We start from the raw sequence: 21,600 nt of genomic DNA on the forward strand, positions 1-21,600 counted from the left end.
ATAATTCAAGCCTCATGACTTTCAACACATGCAATCAAAATTCTGCTCCTTCCAAAGCTGCTAGTATTGAACCAAATCTCTAAAATAGACTATGTAAGATTGTGTGTGTGTGTGTGTGTGTGTGTGTGTGTGTGTGTGTACATACATGTGTCCATGTCTGTGTCCACACATTCTTCTGTGGAGAGAGTCTCCCATGTTCATCAGAGTTTTAGAATTCTCTGTGGTTCTTCTCCCTTATAAAGAAGTCAAGCATCAGTACTCTAGTTCCTAGTCAGTCGTGCCTGTTTGAGCATTGACCATCTGAGTTCATCGCTTTATAATTTGTCAAAGTAATCAAGATGAAAGTGAAAATGACTTCTCAGATACCTCTTTTTTGACCCTTAAAGGTTTTTTTTTTCTGTCCAATTTCCAAGAATGGTACAATAACAACTTCTTATAACAGTAATCAAGATGAAAGTGAAAATGACTTCTCAGATACCTCTTTTTTGGCCCTTAAAGGTTTTTTTTTTCTGTCCAATTTCCAAGAATGGTACAATAACAACTTCTTATAACCATTGTATGGTAGCAAGTTGTTACAGGCCTATAAACCAGATACAACAGTTGCAAGGTAAAGCAGAGATCTAGGCAGGGAATAAGGAGACCCTGTCAAAGACCTACACTGCTTTATGAATCACTACAAAGCCACCAAGGGAGAAATTATATCCAAAAATGAGGTAAGAGTCAGCAGCCTAGAAACAAGTGCCTGAGACCATGGTCCTAAATGAAATTCCACCCAATGGGGAGGGGAGAACTCAGTAAGAAATATAAACAATAACTGATGGAGGAGGCCAGGTAACTGATTTATAGTCATGAGTTCTGGCATGCTAACGTGTGAATTTATCGATGACTGAACCCTAGCTGTGGTCTCAAGCTCCTATTTTTAGATAGCAGAAAAAAATTACTAAGTACCACATCTCTTTAAAAACTCACTGGGATCCCAGTAATGAATGTAACTGTACTGTATACCTAGACTGTACGAATAAACTCAATAAAAAGAAAAATAAAAACTCACTGGGTCTGAGGAAACACTCTAGTTCAGTGGGGCTCTGCTTCCGGCCCTGGCACCAGGCAGGGGCATCTACTGTGGGCAGGAGACAGCCTCCGCCCCCTGAGCACGCGCTCTCAGAGAGCACATCCGCACCGCCAACCCCACTCTCACCGGGGCTGCTGACCCTTTGACTCCACCACATCTCCCAGCTGGCTTCTCCTGGGAAATCTACAGCGTATCAGTTCTCATCACAGGAGTTCTGTTTCAGTCTCCGGTACACAAAAGGCAAACAGATGAACATTTGTTGATCGAATAACATCAGGGGATCCTTGCCTGGCCCTTCCTGCCTTCACCACAGTTTTCCTTCTTTCTCTCAGCTGGTCACCAAGACAGAAGGCCCTTAGCTGCCTTCATCGATATGCAGTCTTATCAACATGGAGAGAACTTATGTTTTCAATTTTCTACTTCACTGCTAGGTCTTCCTCCATTCATCTGTCAAAACAGGCCTATGTAGCAGGTGCTGCTATTTTACAGATTAAAAAAAATGGAAGCTTGAAGAGTTTAAGTCATTTCCCCGGGAAGACCAAGATAACAAGTGATAAAAACAGAATTCAAACCCGACCCCATTTGACTTGAACTCTTAACTCCTCTATTTTATACTAAACCATTACTTTTGTTGTTTGATATTCCTTACAGATTTGATGACAGTGGCCATGTTGACGAACAGCAGGTGCTGCTATTTTACAGATTAAAAAAAAATGGAAGCTTGAAGAGTTTAAGTCATTTCCCCGGGAAGACCAAGATGACAAGTGATAAAAACAGAATTCAAACCCGACCCCATTTGACTTGAACTCTTAACTCCTCTATTTTATACTAAACCATTACTTTTGTTGTTTGATATTCCTTACAGATTTGATGACAGTGGCCATGTTGACGATGTGGCAGTAAATTTCATATTGTGGGAAATACATGGCAGGAATGACTACAGTTACAATAATACCATGAAGCAGGTACGATGTCTTTGAATTTAAACAGAAATTATTATGCGATTAGACATGGCTTTCCATTTTACATCTACCCATGAGATATCTGAGGAAAATAGAACCAGGAAGGTAGAAAGCATACATCACCTCCATACTAAGTGAAATGACTACTGAAGTTCATTTATAAAAAATGAATCCAGTGTCACATAGAACAGACACAAAAGGGTCAGAAAAAATTTCTGTAGTAGGATGATGCAATTATATATAAGCACTTTCTTTTTCCTCCAAACTGTACTACACCAGGTAGACATTTTTTCTACTCATGTGACCTCCTTGCATTCCTTGACCCTGCTGGCCTTGTGTCAGTGTCTCCGCACCTCCTAGTTCTCTTCCATCCTCCGTGTCCAGTTCATCAGCCCTCCGGCTGAACCCTCTTATTCTGCCCTTTCATTTTGTAGGACACAACAGAAAGGCTGCTATCATCACACTTCACCTCCCATCTGCCTTGGACAGCCTCCCATCATGATGGAGCCTCTTTAGGAGTTATCAGCATTGATTCCTAAGGTTCCCCGAGAGTTTTAGGCTCAAACAACACCAGGGATGACTCTTTCCAAAGTGACATTCTTCTCTACCAGAAACGTTAATTATCTAAGCGGTTCAACTCACTCTGATGGAAACTAAGAGAACTGAGTTCCATTTGCCATTTCCCAGAGTAATGCAAGAACTAATTTTCTTTTAACTATGTAACCAAATAAATCTACCCCGGCACACATTCCTCTGTAAGTGTTCAGCACCCAATACAGTACGTAAGCCTTCGGGTCTACTTCCTCTTCACGATCTGATCCCTAAACTACTGCATCCTTCTTCTACCTTGGACCAGACTCTCATTACCCTCTTCTTTCTCCAACCTTTCCATTATACCTTATGGTTAAATGCTCCTTGATCCTTCGTAAATAAGTTTCCTCAGAGGACATACCTTTCCCTACAGTTCTATCAAACCGAGGGTACACATCCTCTCACCCGTACGCATCTCTCCACTCTTCGATAAAACTTCGTTTGAGAATCCTACTATCCAGTCGACATCTGTTCCATTCCTACTTGCCGATGTCATGTACTCAGAATATGATCATTTTTCCTCATGATCTGAAGATAATTATAGATGGCTTCTGAATTCTGCTATCCATCACCCAGTGCTACTGCTGGGAAGGTTTCTGAACAGGGACTACATTTCCCAGCACAAATGCACCTAGGTAAAGCCATATGACTGGTTCTCGCGGCTGGAATATGAGCAGAAGTTATGTGTGTCATTTCCGGGAGAACTACCTAGAAAGGAATTCCACTAACCTCTGTGCTTCCTGTCTTACCTCATATCAGTGTACTACAGAGCAATAAAGGATAGAGTAGATGAGAGCTGGGTGAAAATGGTCCAGTGAAGGAAATCCAAGCAACCTGCAGATAGAAAAAGCCTGGTTCCTAATTCATTTCTTAAAGAAGGGTCACCCACATGAAACATCTCATCAGGAACATTAGACTATATGTAATCAAGAATTAAATTTTTATTGTGTAAATCCCGAGAGTTGGGGTTTATTACGACAGCACTGCAGAGACTACCTTGACTAATAGAGCTCCTCTATGAACTGCATTTAAATTCAAACATATCCACTTCTGACCTCAACCCCCAATCCTGCAGCTCTCGCGTTGCCATTTCCACCATCCCTAGGTGTCTTACTTTTTCTCGTATAACCTAGACACCTGTTACATTCTACACTCCCATCTCTCCCTACCTGTCCCATTTTTCTCCCCTTCTTTTCCTATCCAGCTTAAACTCTACAGTTAATCCTTCTGCCATGCACTTGGTAATGAGTGTGTCTCACTTTCTTCAGGGTTGTCTAGGTTTGATGCTGTTATGGAGCCAGCTGGAAAGCGTCCGTGGTCTCAATCCCTTCTCTGAGTTGCATCCTGTTCCTTCAATTTCTCTGTGCTGTCGATTTTCCTGTCAGATCCCTCTTGCTTTTGGAAATCCACTTCTGTCTTTGTTTCTTTTGTTCAGGTTCTGAATCTCGGAGAGGTTAAGTCATTGTCACTCTCCGCTCTGCCATTGTTTTCCTTCCTCTGATCCCATGTTTTTTAAAAGAACATTTGTACAATAAAAGTTCAGTTCACCAAGAATATAATAACAATTATAATTAAGGTGCAAATTTTAAAATTATAATTATATAGCTTTAAAGCATAGAAAGTTGAGATAGCTAAAAATAGACAAACCCATAAAGATCATAAAAGTCATTTAACATATTAATAAAATAAAGGAGAAAAGACCTAATATTATTATAATAGTTGAAAAAAGTTATTTGGCCAAGAATTTATCATCTGTATATAACATTATTTCTAAAATTTAAACAGTAAGTTGTTTAACCTAATAAAATATATATACAAAAAAATCTGTACCAAATATTACAAGTGGTGAAAATTTCAAAGGCTTCCCTCTGAAATTAGGAAACAAGGGTAGCTGTGTATCACCATTTTCATGCAACATCATTGTTGGAGACCCTTGTGCTACATAAAGAATAAGCAATAAAAATTTTTTAAAAGGTGTACGAATGGAAAAACAAGAGATGGAACTGTCATATTCACAGGTGACACACTTTTTGTGTGAAACAATTGAATTAGTTTAAGAAGTTCTCCCAATACAAGGTCAATATAGAAAAGTTAATTGTTCCTATGTGTTGCCGCAAACATTTAAATACTGAAAATTTTAAGAATATGAAATCTTCAGTGGCATCAACATATATTAATGCTTACAAACAAATCGCTATGACATCTTTACATGGCCACATATATGCACTCTTTTCACAGAGCGGTTGTTTAAATGAAGCCCAGACGTGGAAGACCATGATTGAGCTCAATGCAGACCTCCCACTAGAAGAAGTCTGGGGACCGGAGGTAAGAAAAACATGACCTTGGGCCGGGGATTTAGCTCAATGGCACCACATGTACCTGGCAAATGCAAGGTCCTGAGTTCGATCCCCAATACAAAAAAACACACAAAAAAATTACTTTGCAATCTTCCCATGTGGAATTACAAACTGGGCATTCTGGTATTAACAAAATCTTGATGGAAACATCGCAGACTGAAATATCTTTCAGTAAATCTAATCTTATCTTTGTATTGATAATTATCAAAAATGCTTCATCTCAATTTGTTTGTGGATTCTCCCTATCAAATTAATTTTCACTGCCAAAAACCTGTGTGTACAGATTATTAAATGTCTGATAACCATGTAAAAGCATTGAAATTAAGTCTTATAAAAGAGGACCACTGTCTTACTTCACTTATTTTTTCCTGGAGGTGGGAAAGACTTTGCTAAAAATCAAGTAGTCAACCAGGATTTCCCTGGCCACCATACCCATGAGAGCCCTGTCCAGGAAAGTCCATCTGTGCCGTCCCCATTTTCTTTACTATCGTGGACAATGATAACTCTCTGACACAATAAACAGCCTACTTTTTAATCTTATTTTTCTGGCTCCCCTGCTAGAATGTAAACTGCAAGAGGAAAGATAATTTTGTTTATTTCTTTCACTGCTGCAACCCCAGCATCTGACCCAGTATAGATGCTTAACACGTATTTACAGAATTAACTAAATAACTAAAGATTCTTATAAATAATTATATTCTACTATTTAAAAATCATAAGCAATTAAACTAGCAAGGGAATCAGTTCAAACCAAACTTACTCACCTGACTTCTTGTTGAAGGACATCCAGGAGTCTGGAGCTGAGGAGGGCAAGAAATGATACTATCTCTATCCCCAAATCTTACAAAGGCCACATAGATGTTCTTAGATTCTGTGAAGATTTGGAAGCATGTTCCAAGGGATCAAGGAGCCAGCTGGGAAATGAACAACCATGGAGCTTGCGTCAATCAATATGAACTAGTACAGCGGGTGTCCCTGCTGTACATCAGAATTACCTGGAGAGCTGTTAAAACAGATCACTAGCTTCACCACCACACTTTCTGATTCAGTTGATCTGATGCGGGGTCCAAAATCCCCATTTCTAACAAGTTCCCAGGTAATGCTAATACTGCTGAGGAACTGTTGAAAGAGTAGTTTACAATCTAGACAGATTTTGGAGAGCGCATCCCAGGCCCTAAATGTTCTACTCTACTGTCTGAGAAACAAAGCCCACCACAAAAGGATGAATTCGATCTTGAGTCCGGAGAGTATAGAAAGCAGGCACCTGCAAACAACTGTTACATCCTAGTGAGGAAGGTAGCTCTTGCAGAAAGGTGTCAACATGTATGAAAGTGGCAATCATGAAAATACATGCCTTCCTGCTGAAACAAACTTCAAATGAAATAGCCTTCCAGAAGAAATGGAAACAAAGCTTTTGCAAATGGGGGGAAGGGAGGTTAAAGGGAGGGAAGGGACATGGGGGCAAAGAGGAATCAAGCTACATCACGTACAGGTATTTAAACTGTACCAATAAAATTAATTAATCATAATTAAAAGAAACAGCCTTCCAATTCCTGATTGCCATGAGGTGCTGATTCTATGAGGATGAATGACCCTTGCAGAAAAGAAGATCTCAGAAGTAGCTCTGGGCACTGTAAATTCTCGAGGAAAAAAAAAAAAACCTGGAAGACTCATATGCCAAAGTGGCATTTTCACTAGTTCTTCCAAGTTAATGTCTAAGGTTAAGAAGCAACGGCAGAAAATAGGAACTGAGTGGCTGGCTCCATATATGTAATTCAGGACAGGACTGGAATCTTTGGCTGAAAACACTAGATGGAGAAGTCCTCAGCTAGAATGGCGTGTAGTTCATAAGACTAGGGGAGATTTATTTCCTCAGAGACTAGATGACTTGACCACAAGATGGTTTGCAAAAAAGAAGGGAGAAAATGCAGTAATGGAGGGGTCCAGTGATATCCTGGGAAATATTAGGCGTGACACAAAAAGAGGTGTAGGTGACCACCACTCCTATTAGGAAATAACAAAGCCAGAAACTACAAACAACAGTAAACACTCCCAAATGTCTGCATACCAAGGAATACATACAATGATACACGGCGAATAACTCCTTATTAGCAGCGCTTTGTTATGAGGACAGGATGCACGTCCCGTTCCGGGACATGGTTAACGAATGCCACATACCCTCTCAGTTGAGTTTGCAGTCCCATGTATTAACTAACCTAGTGGGACAAGAAGTGTCATAATCCAGTGTTGACCCAAAAGACTCCGCTACTAAAATATATACTGTCTTATGTTTTAAATTAGTGTACATAAAAATGATCCTCTTATTTTTCATTAATCTACATCCAGCATATTATTGTCTAAATGTCCTCGAGATTTTTAGAGTGGGAGATAAGTAGACAAAGGTGAGAAAAGGTAGATGTAGATTTTTTTTCCAATAATCATTTGCATTTTATCAAGATGTATAGTAAGACTTCACTAAGTTGAACAAAATCAAGAGTTTAGGGATGGCCCTTATGATTAAAGAACAACCACGTTTTACATATATAAATATTAAAACATAACTTATGTGATGACTCATTCATGTAAAAGAAATGGCCTGCTAAGAAAGGAAAAGGGGAAATTTTCAGTGTGCAAGCAGTATTTGCCTTTTTTAAAACATTTACATGCCAGACGGTAAATACTAAAGTATACATAAGGATAAGAAAAGAACTAAGCAAGAGATTGATGTGTGATCAGAGATTACACAGTCAAACAGAGGAATTACACTGCTCTCCAGTTTACCTCCAAAACCCAGTCCATAGAGTTAAGATAGAACACTGTACCCACAATTCTCCTGTGTTTGCAAACATTAAAACGTGGGGAGAATAAGGAAATAAGAAGAACTAAATGCCACCAAGTAAATCTGGCGGCTGTTAATTATTCAAAGGATATAGGAAGAGTTTGGCCACATGAACAGCATGATCCAGGACAGACAAAAGTGCAAACATCTAGACACAAAGATTGACCAGGCACTCAGCTACAGATGAGGAGTGAGAGTCACATCCATTGTTGGGGAAGCACAGCAGTTTCTCTTTGGGTGCAACTCTATCACATTGGGGGGAATCATTTTGAACATGGGCCAGTGTGGATGGCCTCTCGGCATGGTATTACCTTCTCCATGGCAACCCAGAGATTGACACCCTTTTCGGCTGTTAGTCAGACCTTAGAATAACTGACCCTCATCCATATCCATTGAGGCTGTTCCTACTTCTGAACCTCGTGTCTTCTCAAACGAAGGATCGCTGGTCTGTGTGCAGTGTCCCTTCAAAAATTCTTCCCTAGACAGCTATAGTCCTGCTATTAGGTAGGCCCAGCACCCTCAGTTAGTGACAGACCCCACAGCTCAGCACAGGTTATTCTCATCATGATCATGGTTTCAGGGCCTCTGCAGATTATGTCTGTCAGTGCGTGAGCCAAGTCCTTGAGTCACCCACCGCGCATCCTTGGAGTTTCCTTCCATGAATGGATCGCCACCATACAGGGTGGGTGTGACATAATCATTTGGATCCTTGACAATGGCTAACTAAAGCCACAGGACGTATACCCAAAATTTCTTGACAGTAGAGCCCAATATGTACAACCCAGTATTGTTCCTTGTGATCTCATCCTCCATTTGTACCATCTTCCATGCTTTTCCCACAGCTCTCGTAAGTGGAGCTGGAACATATGTGTTCTGTGCCCCTGACTACCACTAACTTCATTTAATCTTTCACATCACAATATCATTAGAATGAGGCAGGGAAACACAGCCAAGGCAGCCAGCCAGTGGTACACACAGCTGAGCATCAGCGGGCCCTTCATCAGTTAGCCAAGCTGTGCTCCTAGCTGAATTCATACTTGCTGCTACCAGAATACAAATGATAAGCAGTCTTCTCCTTGTCTGCATGGCCTGTACATTCACTCTTAACTCGGGGACTTAACTTCTGTCAAAAATGCATTTTAGCTTATAATTTTATTACTCCAAGCAACTCTCCTTCAATCTGTTAGAGCACTGCTGCAGTGACGGATCGCCTTTAAACCTTCCTCCCACTGTTGCATCCCCTCATTTATAATTGAAATCCTTGGGAGAGAAATTTCACTGGTAGAACTCAGACTTGAGCTGCACTGTCCCCACCCTAGCTATACACTGGAGTAGGGAGAGAAAGAACCTGTGCCTGTCCACTTCTGGGATGAAAGGAGGAGACCTGGAATTACCCTCTCATACTAATGTCATGAAAAAGAGATCAGGGTTCCATCGATAATGGTAATACACGCTGGATAGACCAAAACAGCAGGAGAAGAAATATCCATAAACTGCTTCTCAGGAAGCAGTGATAATGGAATTCTCATCTTATTAAAGTTGTATGTGGAATGACCTACAGACTTTGATGAGAATGTCAGCTCCTTGCAGAAATGAAGAATAACTGATGGTTGGGATGGACATAACAGAAAGTAGGGCAAGTGTCCATCTCCTCACATTTTGTGACATCCAGTGGAGTGAAAACAGGCATAATGAGAACGGTACTTCACGCTTGAATAAAAGTTTCCAAAAATTGCCGAGAAACTAGGGCAAGGTTGCCTCGCATACCAAATAGCACGCTCAGCAAGCTTTTGAGTGGAGGGACAGAGCTGGCCCAAAAGACCTGAAACAGAGCTCATTCAACGTGGGTCCAGAGCAAGACGTGGCAGGTACAGAGAGTAGAGCAGACTCAGATATTGAAAAAGCAAAAATACTTTAACACTGAAAGTTAAAGTTCAACGTTAAGTTAGCAAATACAACACCTACTGTGTGCCAGATTGGAGACACAGAAGTAAATGATAAGCTTTTCCTAGACCTCAGCATTACCGCCATTTAATTATGATTAAGACTTTTGTCATAGGGTTGTCATGGGGAACTCCTTTTGGGACAATGCAAGAGCTGACTGATGCCAAGGTTCTACTGACTGGGAGGTCATTCATAAAAGAGAAAAGCTTCGAGGTATATGGGGGAAAATATGCTCTGAGTGAATTTTCTGCTGCTGAATCCCTAAGATTGGGTAAATGATAATGAAGTAAACTTCACTGGCCTTTACTAGAGAGCAGAGTCCAACAGCACCGTGACACCCACATCTGGCGAGGGCTTTCCTGCCGATAGACAAGTGCAAGGAGGCGAGGGCAAGGGCAAGGGCAAGCAAAACAGTGAGCAAGCGAGGCCACGCCAGGCTGGGGATTTGGCTCAGTGGTTCCGCCACCTGCCTCAACAGTGCAAAGACCAGAGTTCGATCCCAGTACCGGAGAGAGAGGGAGAAAGAGAGAGAGAGAGAGAGAGAGAGAGAGAGAGAGAGAGAGACAGAGGGAGAGAGAGAGAGAGAGAGACCACACCCAGAAGGAAGCCACTCCCAGAATGACAAACCGAATTCTACAGCAATGCATTAACCCATCCATGGGACAAGTGCCCCAGTGATATAAAAACTCCCATTAGGCCCCCACCCAACCCCTCTCCATGGGGCGTCAGATTTCAAGCACACTGATGTGTGGATAACGAGTTCAAACCGTAGCAGCTATGAAGGGTGCTGCTTGGGCCAAAGCTCAGACATAGCCCAAGCAATTGCCTCACAAGGCTTCTTCTTTCCTTCAAACAAGTACTAGAGGAGCAGTCATTTCAGGAGAATGTGAGAGCATAAAAAAACACATGGGACCTGAAAGAGTCCAGGAGCAACGCTACGTATTTTTGCAGAATGAGTCACCTGCAAATGTTAACAATATTTTTATCTTGTTTTTTGTTTTGTTTTGTTTTGTTTATAAAAACACAAGCTTGCTTCATCTGTGATTTTAAAAGGTAGGACAAGGGACTAAACAGCATTATTTGTGCTTTGTATCATGAGACCTACTCACAAGAAGACACAGTAGTGGTAATGGGGATACATATAAGTTCTAAGGAAAAGTAAAAACCCAAGGATATATCACCTCAACTGTGTCTAAATGGCTTCTCTCCGCAGTTAGCATGTTTGGAGGATTTTATGTTTTGTTGGTTAGGAAAATAATAAGCTAACAGCCAGGCATTGTAGCGCACACCTGTAGTCCCAGCACTCAGGAGAAAGAGGCAGGAGAATTGCTGTGAGTTTCGAGGCCAGCCTGGGCTATCTAATGAATTCAAGGCCAGACTGCCCTACAAAGCAAGACCCTGTCTCAGAAAACAAACAAACAAACAAACAAACAAACAAAATTTTAGACCAGTCTGGGCAATTCAGCAAGACCCTATCTCAAAAAAAAAAAAAAAAAAAAAAAAAACAGAAAGCCACCATACCCATGACATCCTAATTGTTTTAAAATACAAAATAGTCAGATGTGGTAGTGCATGCACTTAGGAGACTGAATTCGAAGCCAGCCTGAACTATGTACACAGTAAAATCCTGTCTCAAACCAAAGCAACCAACAAACAAACATAGGCTAGAGACGTGGGTCAGTGCTACAACACCTGTTAAGCATATAAGATGTCAATCACCAGCAACAAAAAACAAACAGATTTGCTTTCACTTTTCATAAAGTATTAACCCAATAAAGGCTCTAAAACTGCAATATAGCATTGCAATGATGGAATAGAAAGGTATAGCCATTGTAGCTCTAAATAATATTCCAAGATAAATATAGGAGAATATAATTTTATTTGCTAGTCAGAAAATGATCTTTGTTCTTGTCTTTGTTTCTTTTTCAGAACTATAGGTCTTGTTTTTCTTATGCTATTGGAAAACCAGGAGACTTAGATCAACCATATGAGATTATCAACATTTCTAATAATAACCATATATTTTGGCCCTTGCACCACTCTGGAATGTATGTGTTTCGTGTGAAGATCCTGGATCCAAACTATAGGTAAATATAAATGCTTTATTTTGATGATTTCAGCATTAGCTCCTCAAAATTAAGTTTTTGTTTTATGGATTTAATTTGATATTACATAAGTATCCAGTTGTTGTTGTTGTTAGTGTTTATCTATTTGCTTTTCCATTTTGTAGCAATCACGTTAAAACATCGTGTGGGAGATTTAATGCTAAATATTAGTCACTGGGTTTGAAACTACATTGAGACCTTTACTGTGCTTCATTTACTATGTTTCATAGATTCAAATATAAGATAAACACAATTTCAGCCTTCAAGATGCTTATAACTAAGTTGCCTGGTAACCAAGACAAGTTAAATACATGAGATATTTTCAAGTATAATCATTTGTGTTATTATCAGGTCCAGTAGTAATTCAAAGATGGGAAAGATTAATGCTATTTGGAGCAACAGAAGAAAACTTCCTACAGAACATGGAATATTAATACTGACTGAATAACCCTCATCCAAAATGCTTGAGACAAGAATTGTTTCAGATCTCTTACTTTTTTTTCTAGATTTTGGAATATTTGCATATACATAATGATGTATCTGGGAATAAGGCTCAAGTTTAACTACAGAAACTCATTTATGTTTCACACATACCTGGTACACAGAGTGTAAAGACCATTTTATGCCATGCTTTTATTGTTCCTGCATTGGTTTTTTGTTTTGTTCTGGACTTGTTTGTTTGTTTTCTGGTCTGTTATAAAGGATACTACACAGGATGCAGATGAAGATCTCACGGGGCAAGTCATGTGGAGAGGAAAGGGGTAAAATCCTTAGGGCCCGTCCAGGAGCACCACCTCCAGGAGCCTCCGAGTCCAAAGCTCTGTACACCCAGTGCATCTGCATTCTATGGAGGCCTCATTAGACAGGCATGATCAGTGAAATCCCTGACTACTGGTAGTTAGTTTAGCCAACAGCCCCTTCCCCTCCCTGGAGACTAGGGGGTAGGTGGCAGTGGGGGACGACAGTGTAATTTGGCTGTGGTCTTTCTACTAACCAGTCCCCAAACTGAAACTACCTCAGGACTGCCAGCCATCAAGCAATCATTAGCTTTCCAAAAGACACTTAGTCTCTTGAAGATTCCAAGGATTTTATGAGTAGTATGTCAAATAAAGAAAGAGGAAAAGCTGGGTGTGGTGGGGCACGCCTGTAATCCCAGCACTCGGGAGGCTGAGGCAGGAGGATCACTGGGAGTTCAAAACCAGCCTAGGCTACATAGTGAGTTCCAGGTCAGTCTCAACCACATAGCGAGACCCTGTCTCAAAAAACTAAAAAAGTAAAAAAATAAAAAAATAAAAAAGAAAGGAAAATATACACTGTCACATATTTCACAATATCACAGCCTACCTGCTGGTCTTCAAACGGGGCTCCCTTTCATTAAGAGGACAGACAGCTGGGCAAAGTGGCACATACCTGGGATCCCAGCTACAATTTGGGAAACTGAGGCAAGAGGACAGCAAGGTCAAGGCCAGCCTGGGCAACTTCATGAGATCCTGTCTAAAAGTAAAAAGTAAAAATGGCTGGGGATTTAGATCAGTTGTAGAGTGCCTTTGGTTTTGATTCCCAGTACTGCACACACACGCGCACACACACACACACACACACACACACACAAAGACATACAATTCAAAAGATAGTGCCACGTTACTAGAACCCCGGCCCATTACATTGTATGAATGAAGCCACTCAGGTTTACATGCTTCCATTTGATCATATTGGGTCCCCAAAGCATGAGTGGTCATGGCAAACATAGCTTTGCCCTTTCAGGCTTTTGGTATAATTTGACTCTTGCTCTGAGCTTCTTTCAAGGGTTGATTTAATGTTGAATTTCCCTCATTATCTAAATCATTTGTCCATCTCTTTATCTTCAGCTTGACTTTGACATATAACATGAAGTCGGGTATGGAATGTTCCACTTCTGGCATGACAGAATGTTCCAGGTTTTAGAGCATTCCAGATTTCAGGTTTTCTGATTAAGGATGCTCAACCTGTAGAATTTACATTGCCAGTGGACCAGGATAGATACTTTAGGTGAGGGAAATCACACTGCTAATGGCATGAAGCTAACTGTTAGCATATGGTCTTCAGCTTACACAAGTCATGAAGGAAGATAAATAGCTCCCTGAGTAAAGAAGGTAGAAAACAAAACAGGGAGAGAAATTTAAGGCAATTCATAATGCTTAAATAAATTTCAACACATGCTCTTGAGGGCTTGTTCAGTTTACTCACTAAGAGAGGAAATAAACCTGAGAGCAGCATAAAGAATGGCATAGAAGGAAAATAAACTCTGCCTAAGTAAGTGAGAAGAGTGATGTTAATAAGGCAAGAGGTCAGAGGAAGGCCTAGTGGCGGTGAGAATGGAAGAAAAAGGAGTGAAATATCCAATGGGTGCCAGGAAATATAAGATTATCTTGATCTAATGTGACAAATGAAAGGAAGAATTAGTGTGGTTAAATTTTCCAGCCTAAGTGATTAAAATAATGTTATTTTCTTTTATCACAAAGGTAACAGAGTGTTTTTTGAGGGGAGGAGAAGCTTAAAGATGCTAATAAATTCAAACACAGATATTCTCTTTTTTCTACATTTTCATTAGAGCATTAAAGGAGGTACTAAGAGAAGTTTTAACTTTGCACTTGAGGGAACAGTGAAATATCTAAGTGAAGATATCCTACACATAGTTGAAAATTCTAATTTGAGCCTGGAGTTAGAGGGAAGAGCTGAGGATAAAAAGAGGAAAATACAAATGTGTGTATTTTCTACAGTGATTTCAAGAATATGCATATGTTAACTGATTGAAAAAAGAGAAGAGGCTAGAGAGTTACGACAGTTCAGGAACTGAAGGTGATAAGAAAAGGGACAGAGCAGTACGTGCTTTAGATAAAAGAGGACAGAAAATAGAAAGTTCACAGAAAAACACAACAGGATAAGTGCAACCCACTCTCTTACTGTTTGGGCAGAGCTCTCAAAGGCAATTTCTCCTATACTCTAAAATCACACTTTTATTATTATTTTTACTTTTATTAATTTTTAACCTTTTAGTTTACTCTGTTTTTGTTTTGTTTTGTTTTGCTTTGTTTTTGCAGTACTGGGATCAAATTCAGGACCTTGCTCTTGCCAGGCAGGCGTGGTACCACTGAACTAACTACCTCCCCATTCCTTACTCTGTATTATTATTGAGGCTTTCAGTAGAAATCCTAAATGCCAGGAGAGCATGAGATGATATATTTCAAACCCTGAGAGAAAGTAACTGCCAACTAGATTACTGTCTACCAAAGCTAGCCTTCAAAATTAAAGGAGAAATAACGACCTTTTAAGATGAGCATAGAGTAATTTATAACCACTAAGCCAGCATTACAGAAGATAGGTAAATAAATCATACACACCGAAGAGGAAGAATAGATAAGTTGAGAATTAGCAAAGAATCAAACATTAGTAAAACACTGAATTGATAGGAATTAATACATACCTTTCTATAATAATCCTGAATGTAAATGGTCTTAACCCTATAATGAAAAGACACAATGGGGAGATTGATTAAAAACAACTCTTTGGTATATGCAAAGGCATACACAGACCAAAAGCAAAAAGGTAGAAAATGGTATTTCAAGCAAATTGAACCCAAAAAAACAAGCAGGAGTAGCAGTATTCATAACCAACAAAGAAGGCTTCAAGACAAAATTAGAAGAGACAATGGAAGTCATTACATATTAGCAAAGGGAAAAGTTCATTATGAAGATATAACAATTGCAAATATATATGCACCAAACATCAGCACACCCAATTTCATAAAACAAAAGATTTAATACAATGATAGTGGTTGAGTTTATTACTCCAGTCTCACTGATAGATAGCTCATCTAGATATCAGTGTTAAACTACACTATAGACCAAATAGACTTAGACATCCACGGAATATTCCATCCAACAACTGTAGACTATACCTCCTTTTCAGCAGCTTGTGGAACTTTCTCCAAAAGAGACGATATCTGGGGCCATAAAATAAGTCTTTTTTTTAAATAAGTCTTACAAAAACAAAAAAATTGAAATAATTTCCCCATCTTATCAGATCACAATAGAATGATACCAGAAATGAACTGAAGAGAAACTACTAAAACTATTCAAACACTGGCAGATTGAAAATTATATATCTGAACAATCAATGAGTCATTTAAGAAACCAAAAGGTAAATTTAAAAATTCCTAGAGTCAAATGAAAATGGAAACACAACTGTTACGATTTAGATTGAAAATGTGCCCCCAAAGCCTCACAGTCAGAAGTGGGGCCTGGTTGGAAAAGTCAAGTCATTGGGGGCATGACCTGGAAGGTTGCATTCTTGATATTGGCTCCTCCTCTTTCTCTGCTTCCTGGCTGCTTTCCTCTGCCATATTCTTCCATCATGCCATTTCTGCCTTGGAGCCAGGCAACTATGCATGGACTGGAACCATAACCTTCAAGTTGTAGGTGTTAGTGTTTTGGCCCAAACAAACAAAGCTATCTCGAATAACCAACCTAACAATGCATCTCAAGGTCTTAGAAAATTGAGAAAAAGCCAAACTCAAAATCAGTAGAAGGAAAAGAATAATAAAAATCAGAGCTAAAATTAATGAAATAGAGACAAATTGAACAATACAAAGGATCAATGAATCCAAGAATTAGTTCTTTGAAAAGATAAATAATATATATAACTAACCAATAATAATATAGCCAACAAGCCAAAGAGAAAAAAAACCCAAATTAGTAAAATTAGAAATGAAAAAGGATCTATTACAGCAGCCACAGCTGGAATTGAGAGGGTCATAGGAATTAGTTTGAAAACTAATACTTCAATAAGTTGGAAAATGTAAAAGAAATGGATAAATTTCTAGACACATGACCTCCAAAATTGAACAAGAGAATAAAAAAAAACCTAAACTGACCAATAATAAGCAATGAGATTGAAGCAGTAACAGTCTCCCAACAAAGCCTAGAACTGGGTTTACTCATGAATTTTACCAGAATTTTACCAGTTTAAAGAACTAACAACATCCGTGTTCCTCAAACTATTCCCTGAAATACAAAAGAGGGAACACTTTCAAACTTATTCTGTAAGGCTAACATCACCCTGACCAAGACCAGACAAGGACACAACAACAAAAAAGAAAACTACAGACCAATATCTTTGATGATCAAGATGCAGGAAGTCCTCGATAAAATACTTACAAGGGGAATTCAACAAGAGAGATTATACACCATGATCAAGTTGCTTTTACTTCAGAGAAGCAAGGATAGTTCAACATACCCAAATTAATAAATGTAATATAGCACATAAATTGAATCAAGAATAAAAATCACATGATCATTCCAATAGATGGAGAAAATACCTTTGACAAAAATCCAACATCCCTTTATGATTAAAGCCCTGACAAATCCAAGTAAACACAGATCTTGCCTCAACACAATAAAGGCTGTGCACAACAAACCCATAGCCAACATCACACTAAATGCGAAAAACTAAAAGCATTTCCTCTAAAATGAAGAACACTCCTGTTAATCATAGTCCTGGAAATTTCAGCCAAAGCAATTAAGCTTTAAGAGAAAGAAATAAATGTGATGCAAACAGGAAAGGAAGAAATCAAATTATTCCTGTTTGCAGATGATATCATTCTATACAGGTACGTAAAAGACCCTAAAGACACCATAAAAAGATTCGTAGAACTAATAAGGATACAAAATCAATATATGAAAATTAATAGCTTTTCTATATACCAATAACCAATCTGCTGAGAAAGAATTCAATTCCATTTGCCATAGTTTCAAAAAAACTACATAAAATACCTAGGAATAAATCTAGTCAAGGAGATGAAAGACCTCTAGAGAGAAAATTGCGAGACACTGAAGAAAGAAATTGAAGAAGACACTAGAAGATGGAAAGAACTCCCATATTCATGTATCAGCAGAATCAATACTGCAAAAATGGCCATGTTACCAAAAGTGACCTACTGATGCGATGTAATCCCCATCAAAATAGCAATAACCTTCCTGGACCTAGAGAAAACAATCCTAAAATTCATATAAAAGCACAAAAGACTCCAAATAGCCAAAGCAATTCTAAGCAACAATGCTGAAGGTGTCATGACACACAATTTCAAAATATACCCTGGAAATATAGTAACAGAAACAGTACAATATTGGCATAAAACCAGAAATATATGCCAATGGAATAATAGAGAACACAGAAATAATGCAGCCCCAGCCACCTGATTTTCAACAAAGATGCCAAAAACATGTTGGTGAAAAGACAGCCTTTTTGACAAATGGTGCCGAGAACTGAAAGAAAACAGATGTCCATTACAGACCACATCATCGTTTACTTGTCCAAAAAACTTCAGCTTCTAAAGAACAACAAACTAATTACAACTATCGTAGGTGGTTATAATTTTAACATATTTATTATCTCAAAACAGGAACAAATCATAGTCATTTATTGCATCTACTACAGTCTTGAATGACATTTATACCTCCTTTAATTGTCATGATCCTGACTTCAAAGTCCGTACTACTTATTACAAACACACGTTATATGAAGTAGAGGAGATAGGAGAACAAAACATCAAAAATTAATTCAAATATAAAATGGAAAGATAGAAAATAGATGCAGCTACTTATTTCTAATATCTGCACACAGTCATGAAACTATAGTTGGTATCTTTCTACTTATTTATTTCCCAACCTGTGCTCTCTTTAGCCATCAATTTTTGTTTCCTGACGGAATGACCTTAACTTTTTTCCTACAAATCTGAGCTCTCTGCCATCCCTACCCATATGTGTCTAGATTTATAAGTGAAATAGTGAGAGATCCAAGTCCAGTTCTATTACTCTGATTCTCAAACTCATGTATTCGGGTTGTAGAAGAAATACCACCATATCTTGGTCACTGACCCAGAGTATCTAGCTCACTAAAAGGACAATCTCATGCTGACCTTTCAGCATGGCTTTATAATTTTAACTGCTGTATAATTTATCGTCTAAATCAGAGCATTTCTGAGAGTAAAATGAAGCTTTATTAGTATTTATACCAGAAAAACAGGTATCTACCAAAAACTATTCTGGGATATTAGGAAATTATGATTTCCCTAATAAACAAAAATGCACGCTAGGTGTGGTGGCGCACTCCTGTAATCACAGCACTTGGGAGGCTGAGGTAGGGGGGTTGCTGGAAGTTCAAGGCCAGCCTGGGCTACATAGCGAGTTCAAGGCCAATCTGAACTATATAGCAAGACCCTGTCTCAAAAAACTAAAAAAACAAAACAAAAAAAAACTTAAAAAACAGAAAGTCTGTGCTGTTCATCTGTAAGGCCAGTGAAGTCCATATATATCAAGGAATTATTCTGCTATAAAATGAGCTCCCTACTCAGAAGCACTCTTGTATGGGACAAGCTGACGATATATAATGTGTGGTAAAAAACACAGTATGTTTTAAATTTTTAAAAACGTATGCAGTAAGACACATTTTCATTAATCCCCCTCAATACCTCCCCCCGTTCCGACACACATCCCAGCATTCTCGCCCCTCTCTGAAGCAGCTCTGGAAGTCCTCTTTCATGCCTTTAGTTGTGCTGTGGTGGCCGCCTTGATGTCCTGAATTGATTCAAAACATCTACCTTTCATGGTTATTTTGTCTTTGGGGAAGAGCCAGAATCTTCATGGTGCAAGATCCAGTGAATGAGGTGAATAAGAACCTGCTGTGATGTTTTTGCAGGCCTGCCTTTCTGTTGGATGGCACTTGGCAACAGCATCCACTGATTTTTCCTTTAATCAGACCTCATACAGACCCTCATGAAAGAGGACTTCTAGAACTGCTTCAGAAAGTGGCAAGGACAGTGGGATCTATGTGTTAGCAAGGGAAGTATTTCGAAGGAGATGAACGGCAATGTGCCTTTCACTATAACAAAGAATTTTGTTAATGTATATAGTCACTGTATTTTTCTATCACCCCTTGTATATGCTATCCAGAATGTCTATGAACACTGTTGCAGGCAAAAACTACATATTAAGGCAAATTCAAGTCCCCAACATGCACAGGAAGGATGAATCACCAGCCCTCCATGATAAAATCAATCTGCTAGCAGGTGGCTGTCTGATACCTCTGACCAGTATTTCTATGGAAGGGTCAAGGTCGGTTTGCTGTCGCTGGCAAATATACTTTGCAGCGGTAGTATCCAGCCTCGGTGAGGAGAAATCCAGGCACCATAGTCACGTTATTTACGAACGCAGGGAATAAGTATTTGAGTAGCTGAGGGAAGAGGCTACTCATATGGTTGCCAAGTGACAGATTAAAAGGCTCCTCTCTGGCGAATGTCGTTTGATAAACATTCATGGGAGACCGAAACATCCTAATGCTCTAGTGTTACTCCACTTATATACCTTTTCTCTAGTTTCTTCTCATCAGTTCTTACTCCTTCTGAGCCCTGGCCATATCCAAACATTTAGTCCCTAACATGATTAGGCCACAGGTCATCTCTCCTTTTGGGAAAAATTGAAAATGTATATCCTACTTAACATTATACTAGGAAGTTTTTGCTTCTATATTGCTCTTTAGGACTGTTCCTGAATGGAGCTATAGCGCCACAGCCGTCCAGAGCTGTATTCTGTAACTCTTATACTTTTTTTATAGACAGGAAAGACATAAAGAAGTTCCCATGTCTAGGCAAAGTGGAGCCGCAAATCAGCTGTTGCATTTAATGATAGAGTTCAGCTAAGCAATGCTGGCTTTGCGGTGTTGGAGATAATTGATAATTCACATCCCAGGTTTCATAGGCACCTGGTCTCATGTGCTCAGAAGTTCATTTTCTACCAAAGCCCTCCTCGTTCGGCTTTGTGACTTCCTAAACCACCAGAAACACATCAAGCACCTTTCGATCTGTTCGGTTGTAAGAGTAGTCACAGTACTATCTGCATTATCCGGACTATCTAGAAAAACCTCTCTCTGCCCTGGGTTCCATTCTAGGTGGCTTTTAGCTCCTTCTGAGTATTTGGAGAAGTACAGCTAAATGTGGCATATGCTATCTCCAAAATCCAAAGTGGGCAGAAAAAACCCAAAACAAAACGAAAAACACCATATAGTCCTTTTCTGTGGTAGGGAGTCCAAGGAGCAGCAGCTTGTCTTTCATTCTCAAAACTGTGGCATGCAACCTACAACTCGTGGAGTTTGGAGAGGGAAAACTAGGAGAAAGATTTGAGACAAGATACATAGGTTGTTGTGGCTTTCTTTCTCAAGAGTTCCCATAAATTCAAGCTGTTCCAGCTATGGCATTGGACTCGGGTGTGGGAATTAGGTAAAGGTATGTGACCCTCTACATAATGGCTCATCTCAGGCCTCTGTGCACCAGATTGACTTTCTTTGTAAAAGTCAAGTAAACTTTAGAGAGCTGCTCCATGTATTTCTACCCAAGAGGCCCCATAATAAATGTCTAAATTCAAGGGTTCATTTAGGTCTACTCACTTTGAATAGAACTATGTCCATCAGTTTTTTATTGCTGTGACAAAATACCTGATATATAATATATCCTAAGATATACGTGTCTTCGTCACTTTCCTTATTACTGAGACACAACAGCTGATCCTGCAACTGAAAGGCTCACAGTTTGAAGAGTTTTCAGGCCCTAGTCTGCAGGTTCCAAGGAAGGTGACAGGGCGGAATGGCATGGCAGAGGAGGGCTGCTCACAGCAGGTGGGCAGGAAGCAGACAGAATGAA

General features: G+C 39.4%; 1 protein-coding gene across 9 annotated transcripts in view; it reads left to right on the top strand.

The window, feature by feature from the left end:
• The window catches only part of Catspere (catsper channel auxiliary subunit epsilon), a 99,431-nt gene that overhangs the window by 71,596 nt on the left and 6,235 nt on the right, over positions 1-21,600 (top strand). For all 9 annotated transcript variants that reach the window (XM_010642617.3, XM_010642621.3, XM_010642622.3 and 6 more), the window contains 3 exons: positions 1,938-2,037; positions 4,864-4,950; positions 11,695-11,852. In XM_010642617.3, coding sequence (XP_010640919.1) covers positions 1,938-2,037; positions 4,864-4,950; positions 11,695-11,852 — 345 coding nt within the window. The remainder of the gene's footprint in view (positions 1-1,937; positions 2,038-4,863; positions 4,951-11,694; positions 11,853-21,600) is intronic.

The sequence above is a fragment of the Fukomys damarensis genome, unplaced genomic scaffold (assembly GCF_012274545.1).
Source record: "Fukomys damarensis isolate Sample0158 unplaced genomic scaffold, DMR_v1.0_HiC HiC_scaffold_11, whole genome shotgun sequence".
Lineage (NCBI taxonomy): Eukaryota > Metazoa > Chordata > Mammalia > Rodentia > Bathyergidae > Fukomys > Fukomys damarensis.